Source organism: Rhineura floridana, chromosome 3, assembly GCF_030035675.1.
Source record: "Rhineura floridana isolate rRhiFlo1 chromosome 3, rRhiFlo1.hap2, whole genome shotgun sequence".
NCBI classification, from domain to species: domain Eukaryota; kingdom Metazoa; phylum Chordata; class Lepidosauria; order Squamata; family Rhineuridae; genus Rhineura; species Rhineura floridana.
In genome coordinates, this window is record NC_084482.1 from 127,329,410 (window position 1) to 127,342,197 (window position 12,788).

A 12,788-nucleotide genomic window follows, 5' to 3' on the forward strand; every position below is an offset into this window, starting at 1 on the left:
GTAGCCTTTAGGCTAGAGAAATGAAAGAAGCCAAGATTCTTCTCCCTTCTGAACAGAGATTTTTCTTAGATAACTAACAGTGAGCATCTAAGCAGCATGGTGGCATCTTCAGAGCACTTCTCAAAACCTTTTTTTCATTGTTTAGTATAAATTACCAAAGAGGAGCATCATGGCTATAATTTCCTTCTGCAAAATGAAACTGGCCTCTTGCTTACCCATTCTTTATCAGTTCTTTGGGGTGTAATGCAAGGATGGGATCTTGAGTCTTCCCCCCCCACACACACACACACAAAATACAGTCAGCATCAGATACCACTTAGCTCTCTGCCAGTGAAAACAAATGTTTATTCCATTGTAAAGTGCTTGAACCAGTACACTTCTGTGGGCAAGGAATGCACAAAAACAAGGCAGACAGAGAATGGGAGAAGACACAAAGTCTCAGAGAGCCAAATATATATTTGTACCTTTGTAGTTTTGTATATATGCTACCAAGTTAGAGCCAGAACAATGATCTTCAGATAACATTTCTCCTTGCTTGAAATAGAAACAAGCGTGAACAAACATTTGCCTCACAGATATATCCAAAAATCTGCTGCCATGCATTTTGAAGCCTCCTATCTATCACTCACAATTCGCCCTTTGCTCTTTGAATGTGTATTAGTCAGTTGAGCTCAATATTTATCTGATACTTTGCATCTGCCTGCTGATGCTGTTGATATTCAACACTCAAAAATAAAGTGAAACAATACAAGAACTCAGAACAATTCCAGTTGGCAAAAGGAGGACACCCAGTCCCAAGACAAACATAACCAGGACAGAGGAATTACAAGATTTCTCCGAGCAGCAGCCCACTATTGTTCTAGTTAATGACCAATGCCCCAACATCCAGGTAAGCCTAAGCAGTCACATGGAAACATTTGTGTAGTCTTTCAGACATAACCAACCAGAAAATGATCTTTTAAGCTAATGTACTACCATCAAGTTGGGCTTACTCCCAAAACAAACACAGCTGAATTCTTATATCATTTAGCTTTTCAGGGACAGAAATTAGGCTTAAAAATCCAAATGGCTGAAAAGTTTTCAAATTTCAATTATTTTCACTTTGCCTAGTGGCAATGTGCAATTCATATAATGATAGCCTCTAATACTCCTAAGAATCCAGAAGAAATGTGGCAGAAAACAAAACTAATTTCTGGTTATCATTTAAATCTATTAAATCATCATACCATTATTCTTATATTATCTTTAACATTGTGCTTTAGATACTTGAGGACTAGCTAGAAAGGAAAACAATGTGAGTATGGCTTGATTTACAAAGAAATGAATTAGTGGAGCTGGGATGCTAGTATCTATTCTGGGAGGCTGTTGGGTTTATTGTTTTGAAAGAAGCACTTAAATCCTTCTCTCTTGAATCAACGCCACTATGGGTTGAGATCTGATCTTATTATGTTCTTAATAACTAATGGAAGTAGCTATAACACCTAAATTGAACCTTACCAGGTTCAGGGGTAGTGTGCCTCTGACTATCTGTTGGTAAGGGAAGGGCAGACAACGGGGGGCTGTTCATGCCCTGTTGTGAGTTTCCTGGAAGCATCTGGTTGGCCCATGTTTGACACAGGATGATGGACTCCATGGAACCTTGATCTGAACTACCAGAACTCTTCTTATGATCTCGTTAGAATTTACTGACACCAATAGGAACATATTTGGAATTGCCAAGACAGTAAAAAGGAGCATGTGGTAAATTTAAAGAGACAAAAACCCAGCAGAGATGCATCTAAGCAACCAGACTAGAGCCTCCCAATAACTGAAGAATTCCTAAGATCAGTAAACTTATATACAGGGAGACACACTTTTCAGCATTTAAACAGCACATGTAGCTGCACTATATTGGTCCATCTAGCCCAGCGCTGTCCAATGACTGGAGAGCCACCACCAAGGTCTCTGACAGAGGTGTTTTCCAGCCCTGATAGGTGAGAACCCTTTTCCAGGAGATGCTGGTGATTGAATCTTGGACCTTGTATATGCTCCCGGGCCCAGCCTTGTCCATTGTTTTGGCAACAGATGGTCATGATGTCACATGGAGGGCTAAAAGTAGTGCTATTATAGCATCACATTGGCTAAAAAGAGAAACTGAGTGCTTTTGCTTACAAGGGGATTTCTCCCATCTATTGCAACAGCCTGTTGGGGAAGAGGAAAGTCTTGTCAGTGCTCACAACTCTTTCTTTTTAAAGACTAACCTGAGTGCAGCCATACTCAGGGGTGATACAGCTCGGGTGAAGGGTTATAAACATGTCTCAGCCTCTAAAGAATTTTATTTTAGTTAGATCCCCCCCCCACTAATGGTGCAAGTAGGGGAAGAGCTAGGTCACTCTTGACAAGCCTTTCCCAACCAGATGCCTTCCAGATGTTTTGAGCTACAATTTTCATTAACCCTGACCACTGTCCATGCTGGCTGGGATTGATGGGAGTTGTAGTACAAAATATCTAGAGGGCACCACATTGGGAAAAGTTGTTCTTGACTGAGAATCTTGTGAACACTATCCAATCGGTGCCCATAACAGTCGCACATCTACCCTCTACACTGCATTCAAGTCATGATAGCAGCACTGCCTTGTAGCTGAGAAATGGCAATTTCCCCACCCAAATATTGCAGTTTCAGTTGGGAAAATGTGCTGTCCTTGCAACAGTAGCACAGCTGAGAGGAGTATGAATCTTGCATAATAGCTGCTCAACTAAATGAACTAAAAACAGACTGGAAAAAAGTCAATGTGCTAAGACAGGGCCCTTCCAACTCTATTTCTTATAGCTATCAGATACATAATAACGTCGGGGGGGGAGTGGTTGTGACAGAGCAGATGTGACAAGGTATTCCAGACATTCATCAACTTTAAGTTATAGTGTTAACAAGTGTAGGAAGAGTATGCATAGCACATGGATTAATATCATGGTGGTAGGGAACACTTCCATTTCTCAGCATTCCATCCGCCACATCGTGTACAAACTCTGAACGTAGAAAAGTAAATGCATCCTCAGTGCTACAGCTATAGAACTCTTAGGGTTGCCAAGTGTCCCTTTATTTTACCGAATGTGCTTTACTGCAGAGTTTCAAAACCCAACAATGTCTAAGCCCTCACTTTAGAGTTTCACATCTCCATATAATTCTGTAAAATATAAGGGACACAGGAAGTTGCCTTATATTAGGTCAGATTAGTTGTCCATCTATTTCCATCTTTCTCTGCTCTTGCTAGTAGTGGCTCTCCAAGGTTTCAGGCAGAGGTCCATCTCCTACAACTTGATCCTTTAAAGCTGGAGGTGCCAGGGATTAAACCTAGGACATTTCTGCATTAAAAAGCCATATGCTCAACCACAAAGCTCTGGCCTCTCCCTCTTACATGCACGTCTCCAAAGATGCTTTTAAAAATAGTACCTGACAATTGTGATTATTTCAGCTTTTAGTGCACAATATGGTAGAGGGAAAGTGTGTGTGCACTGTTTGTCTACATCTGAACATAAATCTGTTCTGAAAATGGAAGAGTCACCCAGCCGAGAAACATTCTCTGTCTAGAACAAAATTCATCAAAACTGTCCTTGGTTTAACATGCTGGATCTACAAAGGTAAGTTATTGGAATTCTGTCTTTTCATCATAAATGGAGGGAGGACAGATGCTTGACTTCATGACAACATTGCTGCCATGCTCTGCATCATAAATATAATACTGGTCAAGCTAAATGAATTCTTTGCATTTGTCTTCACAGTGGAAGATATAGGGCAGATCCCTGAACCTGAACTAACATTTGCAGGAAGGGATTCTGAGGAACTAAGACAAATAGTGGTAACGAGAGAGGAAGTTCTAAGCTTAATGGACAATATAAAAACTGACAAATCACCGGGCCCGGATGGCATCCACCCAAGAGTTCTCAAAGAACTCAAAGGTGAAATTGCTGATCTGCTAACTAAAATATGTAACTTGTCCCTCGGGTCCTCCTCCGTGCCTGAGGACTGGAAAGTGGCAAATGTAACGCCAATCTTCAAAAAGGGATCCAGAGGGGATCCCGGAAATTACAGGCCAGTTAGCTTAACTTCTGTCCCTGGAAAACTGGTAGAAAGTATTATTAAAGCTAGATTAACTAAGCACATAGAAGAACAAGCCTTGCTGAAGCAGAGCCAGCATGGCTTCTGCAAGAGAAAGTCCTGTCTCAGTAACCTATTAGAATTCTTTGAGAGTGTCAACAAGCATATAGATAGAGGTGATCCAGTGGACATAGTGTACTTAGACTTTCAAAAAGCTTTTGACAAGGTACCTCACCAAAGGCTTCTGAGGAAGCTTAGAAGTCATGGAATAAGAGGAGAGGTCCTCTTGTGGATAAGGAATTGGTTAAGAAGCAGAAAGCAGAGAGTAGGAATAAACGGACAGTTCTCCCAATGGAGGGCTGTAGAAAGTGGAGTCCCTCAAGGATCGGTATTGGGACCTGTACTTTTCAACTTGTTCATTAATGACCTAGAATTAGGAGTGAGCAGTGAAGTGGCCAAGTTTGCTGACGACACTAAATTGTTCAGGGTTGTTAAAACAAAAAGGGATTGCGAAGAGCTCCAAAAAGACCTCTCCAAACTGAGTGAATGGGCAGAAAAATGGCAAATGCAATTCAATATAAACAAGTGTAAAATTATGCATATTGGAGCAAAAAATCTTAATTTCACGTATACGCTCATGGGGTCTGAACTGGCAGTGACCGACCAGGAGAGAGACCTCGGGGTTGTAGTGGACAGCACGATGAAAATGTCGGCCCAGTGTGCGGCAGCTGTGAAAAAGGCAAATTCCATGCTAGCGATAATTAGGAAAGGTATTGAAAATAAAACAGCCGATATCATCATGCCGTTGTATAAATCTATGGTGCGGCCGCATTTGGAATACTGTGTACAGTTCTGGTCGCCTCATCTCAAAAAGGATATTATAGAGTTGGAAAAGGTTCAGAAGAGGGCAACCAGAATGATCAAGGGGATGGAGCGACTCCCTTACGAGGAAAGGTTGCAGCATTTGGGGCTTTTTAGTTTAGAGAAAAGGTGGGTCAGAGGAGCCATGATAGAAGTGTATAAAATTATGCATGGCATTGAGAAAGTGGATAGAGAAAAGTTCTTCTCCCTCTCTCATAATACTAGAACTCGTGGACATTCAAAGAAGCTGAATGTTGGAAGATTCAGGACAGACAAAAGGAAGTACTTCTTTACTCAGCGCATAGTTAAACTATGGAATTTGCTCCCACAAGATGCAGTAATGGCCACCAGCTTGGATGGCTTTAAAAGAAGATTAGACAAATTCATGGAGGACAGGGCTATCAATGGCTACTAGCCATGATGGCTGTGCTCTGCCACCCTAGTCAGAGGCAGCAATGCTTCTGAAAACCAGTTGCCGGAAGCCTCAGGAGGGGAGAGTGTTCTTGCACTCGGGTCCTGCTTGCGGGCTTCCCCCAGGCACCTGGTTGGCCACTGTGAGAACAGGATGCTGGACTAGATGGGCCACTGGCCTGATCCAGCAGGCTCTTCTTATGTTCTTATGTTCTTATGTCAGCTTGGTTACACTCTGGTCCTTTGAAGGGCTCTGTCCACAGAGGCCTCTCACACCAGGCACCAGTCCATTCAGGATAGCAATGACACTGAAATCGCTCCCATGTCGACATGTCTTGATTGAGAACATCTGTCATCACAGGCTCCCCTTCCCACTGCTGGGAGTCCACGTGGAGGAAGGCTCCCAGGTCATTGGGGTGCCGCCTCACACAACGTCCATTCCCATGGCACAGATGATGGCTACATATGCGTGCCGCTGTGGTTACATTGATGATGTATGGGCCCAATGTCGTGGTGATGTAATGGTGAAGGCTTTTGCAGCTCTCCTAGAAGATGGAAGGCTAGAATTACAGCTCCGAACATTCTAGGAACTGGACCATCTACACTGAGGAGAAGAGATTCTAGCAATTTCCTTTTAGGCAGAACCAACCGCAAGGACAGGCACAAACACAGTAATTGTCAAGAATATTGGGAGAGGGGGAAAACAAATGATCCTGCTTCACTAAAACTGGGAAGACACAGATGAGGCCAAATAGCTGCTGGGACTACCAACGTTTTGGGAAAAGGGTGTGTTTTCTCTTCAAGGCTCATTCTCAACTTAGGGAGTATATGCAAGTAAGAGTGCTTTTTCGGCCTTGGCATCCCACGTGTAGAATGCTCTCCCCAGAGAGGCTCACCTGACACCTACTCTGGCATCACTGGGTGTCAGGCAAAGACTGTTCTTAAACGTTCTTTTAAGTTCTGTTTAAATCCGATGTCTTGTTTCATGGGTAATTGTTGTATTTTGACATTTTACTGCTATTGGCAGATAGCTAGGGACCTTTTTTTAATTACGTTACATATAAAGGTGGTTCATAAATATTTATATAAAAAATTGTTGCAGAGATACTCACAGGTGAATGGGAATAAGAGAGGTCACCCCAGAGCACAACCCCCGTGGCTCCAAGTGCTGCACTTTCTCCAATTGTATATGCCAGGTCAGCCTGAGTGAAGAAAAGGAAATAATATTTAGGATTGGGCAGCACTGTATATGAGAAGTACAAGTTAATATCATTTGGGTGATATCAGCACTGCATTGGGCTCCTGCTGGGAGGAAGGGTGGGATATAAATCAAATAATAAATAAATAAATAAATTAGGGCTAGTTTTCTGTCTAGGTGCAAGGGATTGATTTTCAGAGATGAAGAAATAGTGTGATAGAGCCATTGTTGCATTCAATTTTTCTGTTCCGCTTAAGAGAAAAAACAAGAGTTGTAGTTTCTGTAATGCTTCCAAGTCTAACAAACTTGTTTGATCAGAGACCACAGAAAGACAGAAAGAGCTAACGTACTGCAGGCAAGAACAGTTCTGTTCACACAACATTCAAGCCTCTAAAAAATGAACTGTCTGCAGATAACCCTCTCTGGGAGGGTGCTTATCTATAGTCTCCATCCATCTTTATGACCCTCTCAGAGACTGTTTTCTTACTAGGATCATTCAGTAATGAGTTATAGCTTTTCTGCAATCATCTGGAAAGGGAATTAAGAGTACTTCCACATGGTACTTACGCACTATATTCCCCATAAAAAGCTAGTAGAGCCACTCCTGTGGGCAAGATCCTACTATTTATTTATTTAAAGTATTTATGAATTGCCTATAATCATAGATCTCTAAGTGATTTACAACAGTACATCATAAATAAAACAGTAGAATATTAAATTGTTTACTACTGTCTACTATGTAATTACTCTTACATATATTTCACTCAACAAAGATCCTGCTTCTCGGAGGGTTTGCTTTTTTTGTTTTCTGTTTTTAAAATCAGCTAAAAACAAGATCCTGGTTCTCTCTATAACTTATGATTGGTATCTTCCCATAGCCCAGGGGTAAGGACCTTCTGGCCTGCAAGCCAAATGTGGCCCAACATGGATCTCATTTTGGCCACAATCTTCCCCAAACTACTCACTAAACCTGACATCATACGTGGTATCGGGTTTGGGGCAGGTAGAGATGTAGTTGGATCAGCTGCGCAACCAAGTTTCCTGTCGGGAACTTGATCACACAGTCAATCCTTGCAGAAAGCAAGACTGAAGTCAGGTGAGTTCAAGCCTGCTGGATCAGCTGTGTGACTGAGATCCCCATGGGGAACTCAATTGTGCAGTCGATCTTTGCAGAAAGCAGCTTTACCAGTGTCTGGCCCACCAGGCCGAAAAGGTTGCCTGCCTTTATCATAGCCTCAATTAAAGCAGCTAATTGGTTGCTTCCTATTCACTCACAGCTGACGGCAACATTCACGAATGGGTCTCAATTAATCACTTACTGCAACTGCACTTTTACTTTTTTAATGCTGTAATTGCAAAACTGGAATCAAAAGAACTGATTTAAAATTCCCTCTAAGCTGTTAAATTAACTGAATGACCTTGGGCCAATAATTTTCTCTCAGCCTAACCAACCTACCTCACAGGGTTGTTGTGAGAATAAAGTGGGAAAATACCTACCTATGACACTCCAAGTTCCTTGGAAGGACAGGATAAAATACAATAAATGAATAATGTACAGTGGATGCTAATATTCCCCACAGAAGAATGTTTTTTGCCAGGTAACAGATTTGCAGCTGAAGCCTAATCATGTCTGCTAAAAAGCAAGTCCTATTGAATTCAATAGGCTTACTCCCAGGTAAGTGGGGTTGGGATTGCAGCCTTACCCTTATTCACTTGCTCCGCTGAAGAACCCCTGGGCCTTTTGTATGCAGCTAGCACTTCTTAGTTCTTACCTCAGTTAGATACCTTGGAGAACGTCTATAGGAGACTCTGGAATACGCTATCACGGGAAGGGGTGGCTTCAGGCTGAACTGTGCCACCCGTAATGCTTCTTTGAGGCGGTGGTGAACATAAAGCTGGTGGTAAGATACTGGGAGCTTTGGTGGGAGGTAGATGCTGGGGTAGAGGGCTGATGAAACCTTCCAGAGCCACATGAGTTGATTGTTCCACTGGACCTCCATGGCGTTGCAATGACCAGTGTAGTTTTCTTCTTTCTCCCAATTGTCATTGAAGCAATCAGGGAACCGGTAGAAGCCCCAGTGCCCCTCTGGTCTCAGCTCCTTCCCCATTCCTAGTGTTGTCTCCATGAGGGCCTGAGCTGCCTGTTCAAACGCTACCTCAGCCAAGTAGGATTGGTCCGTGGGGGACAGACCAGAGGATCTCTCCCCCACCCATTGCTCAGACGCCTTCCTGTACACATTCTTGGGCCCCCAGTTTCGTCTCCACAGAGGCCGCCACTCCTCCCAGTCAACCACAGCCAGACCTTGGAACTCCGGATTCAAGAGTTCTGCAATTTCTTTTGAGGCCTTCTCCAGGTGTTCCTTCAGATTGACATTCTGAGGTATTCCCCCATTATTCCATTCACCCTCTGGGGAGATGTAAGGATAGAGTCCAAACTTGTTTTTGTAAAAGATAGTCATGTTCTGGCCATGAAACACATTGCCTTTGTTCTCCACAATGCCATAGACACCCAGAGGCAGAGTGATTCCAAAATGCTCCTGACACTTGGCGGTGGGCAAGTTCCATACCACAACAAATGGTTCATGTTGGATAATGGGGCTGGCAGTTGACCGCTCCCAGCTATGTCCCCTCAAGTGCTGGGTGGCTCCAAGGCAGAAGGTGATGCAGACCCAAATGGTTCCATCCAGGATCATGGTGGATGTAAAAAGCCAATGTCTCTCCTGGGGCTCCTCCTACTTTGTTTACAAATGCATACCCTGGCAGGGAGAGTGGAAAAGAAAGACAGAATAAGTTATTCTTCTTGATTTCTTGAAAGTTATTCTTTCCTACACTGGCCAATGCACTGTAGCAGTGATGGTGTCAGATTAGAATTCTGGTTCAAATCTCCTTACCCAGCATAACTACCTTGATGTGCTAAGGTAACCAGTGCAGTTTTGAATCCCTGCTATCCATGAATCACTTGGCAACCTTGGGCCAGTCACTTTTTCTCAGCCTAACCCAAGGGTGGGGAACTGGATCCCTCTGGCCACAACTAGAAGTGGCCCACCCTCTGCGGACCACTTTGACAAGTGGGCACGGCTGTCCATTTGACAATCATATGATGCTAGGTAATTAAGATTTAAATCTGTGGCTGCACACTTAGAAGGCACTCCCAATTCCTCCTGTTGAATTTGTCTGTGTCTTTACCTGTCCTATGGCTGATGTCATATGATGGAAAGGCGGGCATGGTTTGGCCCAAACCATGTCATGGGGAAACTTAGTGGTCCTAATTAGTCCTGCAGGGCAGCGCTTCTCCACTGCTGGCCCAGCTTATCTCACAGGGTTGCTTTGGGAATAAAATGAGGGGAGGAGTGACCATGTAAGCCACCTTGAGGTCCCTGAGGAAATGTGGAATATAAGTATAATTTATTAATTAAACGAGCCCAACAATAGTTCCTAAGCTGTATTTTTTAATTTGGGAATCAGGACTTAGCATGGATCCAAAATTGCACTGCTTATCTTGCACATCAAGGTGGTTATCCTGGGATAAGCGTCTTGTGTGTATAACCTTTAAGGGAGATAAACTCAAGGACTAAATGTGTGGAGAGTAAGGGCTGAACATAAGAAGTGGGGAGCTGTCTGGTGGAGAGCTGGCTGTACTGGTTGATGTATTTACCTAAAGTCACCTCATTATACAGGAATATTGGGAGGGGGAGTTTTATGATGTCAGGTATTTTTCCACAAAAAACCAAACTGGGCTGCTTCCACTTGTTGGTTTCTATTTGTTTGTTCTGTGTCATTCCCCTTGGCTACATCTTTTACTCCAGCATTGCAGCCTGAAGTATTATAATCAACCTGCAATCCAAGCTTCTTCCCCAGTTTAACTACTGACTGCTAACTGGCTCTGAACTAGGCTTCTGACTGCTGCTAGAGTGCTGCTGGGGGAAAAACAGAGACAACCTATTGAATCAATAGGGTACCTTGTCTGATCCAGCCTGTCCAACTAACCTGAGATGGCTTAGGATCAGAACCAGAAGCCCATTCTGAAGCCAAAAGGTCAACATAAACATCACATGCACAAACCCCTAGGAAAAAGAAAGGGAATGTCAGGGTTCAAACCCATAAGGGCATAAGAAGAGTCTGTTGAATCAGGTCAATGGCCCATCTAGTCCAGCATCGTGGTCTCACAGTGACCAACCAAATGTCAACAGAAAGCCCACAAGTAAGACCTGAGTGCAAAAGCACTCTCCCCTCCTGCAGTGTCCAGCAGCTGGTATTCAGAAGCATACTGTCTCCAACTGTGGGGTCAAAGCATAGTCATAATGGCTAGTAGCTATTGATAGCCTTATCCTGCCAAGGTTTATTACAGACTGGACAATTCATTGACTGGCCTTGCCATCATCTTGGGGCTCTATATAACAGTAGCTCTAAAGAAACATACTGTTTCCTCAATCAGCATAGAAAACCTCAGCAATCATCTTTTTGTATTACAGTATTTCCCGTTAGTAGAACCAATATGGCAATGCTTCCTCTCCCCTAACCTCTCTCACCGTGTAGCGTACTCTGATCTTCACATTACTGTAACACAGAGAAATATTCTGAGAATATTTGGCTACACTCAGTGTGTAGGGTGTCCCTGATTGAAGCAAAGAACTTTGCAAATCTGCCCACAAACTGACGTGTTCCGTGCACAGAAGTGAGTAGGCATACAAGCTGGTGTTTGTTATCTTGGGGAAGCTGTCAGAAATAGCCCCACGTGTTCAGAGCTGGGCCCTGACAATCAGGAACCAGATATTGTTGTAAATGGAGCAAAATCACACTTGTAATAATTAAAATGCTAATATGTAAAATGAGGTGCTGGAGTCTAATCTTGCTTAAAGTACATGTTTTTTGCCCTGAAAACTCTTATATCAAAGAGTTATGGATGCTGGTTTTGGTTATTCAGTAATGTGGGAACAACACTCTGCACATACTTAGAGGTGTATCTATTCTTATTTTACATTACAAAGCTCAGCTCTGGCATGGAAAACAGATTTCAGAGCTTGGCCAGTTTCCAACAACCCTTGCTTGTCATTCCCACCATTTCCTTCTCAGTGGGCTTGCCAATTTATACAATTTATCATCTTTCATACAGTCCACTCAGGGATGACTATTAGTGAGCCACGTGTACAGCAAGATAGATTAAAGATGAGGGCCATGGCAGTCTAGGTGTAGAAGCAAGAGTCTCCCTTCATGGAAGAAGATCAGGAGTCTTATGAAGCTCAAGAATCTCAAATCAAAACCTTGCAGCCACCTTCTAATTCCTGGCTCAGTCTGTATCATCCGGACCTCCATTGCTTCAGTGACCCAGTCCTTCCAACATGCTGTCTCACACTTCAGTTACAACTGATTTTGAGTTAAATTTCACTCACCATACCTTTCTCCATCCACAGCCCTCATCAGCCTGCACCTTTATACAAACATAAATTCTTCAGTGGATTCCCCGCATACTCATTGCTAGCCAGTGCCAGAAAGAAGGCAGTCTGGAATGTGTGTAGTTCTAAGTGCTTCTGAGCAATTCTGTGGTTAACTTTAAGCACGGTATGCTGCACAGCCAATCTGATCAACCATACTAAAAGCAGGTGCACATAGGAATCCACTTAAAACTAGTCAATGGCCAACAACCACCAAAATACATTTTGCAGAGCAATAGCCAAAAAATAATGTTAAGGATGCAACCAAATTGCTTAACCATTGCTTTGTATGTTAAAACAGCAGAAATCTGAACCATGTTTGGAATAAATGAAGTCACTTGTTAACAGTTGCTCTTTCTGTAAAGACGAACAAGCCTTTTAAGTTGAAAGCTATCCCAGTCTGTGTCTGTGTCACAATTGCTTAATATGTTTTTTAATAATGTTTTTAACCCTTTAAAAGGTTTTTAAAAGGTTTTTAACACTGTTTTGTCTTAATGTATTTTAGGATTTGTTTTTATGATGTTTTAAAGTGTTTTTAGTGCCTTGTTTGCTGCCCTGGGCTCCTGCTGGGAGGAAGAGTGGGATACAAATTAAATAAATAAATAAACGAATATAATGCGTTGTCCTGGTGTTTTTGTAAAGTACGTCTGAAGTACCTCTGCCTGTGAGTTTTAAAAGCACTAATCACATGCAAGCCAACTTTCCACCAGAAAAATCTGTTCAACGAGGAATTTATACTGGAGAGACTGATAGGAATAGTAGAAGCCAACCAGACTCTATACTTACAGCCTCAGCATCCTGATAATATGGG

The 12,788-nt window shown here is 42.8% G+C and overlaps 1 protein-coding gene across 3 annotated transcripts in view; it reads right to left on the minus strand.

Moving 5' to 3' along the window:
• Positions 1–327: 327 nt before the first annotated feature.
• HYAL3 (hyaluronidase 3) overlaps positions 328–12,788 on the minus strand; it is a 29,080-nt gene continuing 16,619 nt past the window's right edge. Inside the window, exons 1-4 of one of the 3 annotated variants that reach the window (XM_061617837.1) lie at positions 10,533–10,609; positions 8,318–9,301; positions 6,460–6,549; positions 5,265–5,892 (exon numbers count right to left, since the gene is read on the minus strand). In XM_061617837.1, the coding sequence (XP_061473821.1) occupies positions 5,554–5,892; positions 6,460–6,549; positions 8,318–9,238 (1,350 nt within the window). In that variant the 5' untranslated portion in view covers positions 9,239–9,301; positions 10,533–10,609 and the 3' untranslated portion in view covers positions 5,265–5,553. Of the gene's footprint in view, positions 2,182–5,264; positions 5,893–6,459; positions 6,550–8,317; positions 9,302–10,532; positions 10,610–12,788 lie in introns of those variants that run through there. The other 2 variants (XM_061617838.1, XM_061617836.1) reach the window with 2 other exon arrangements.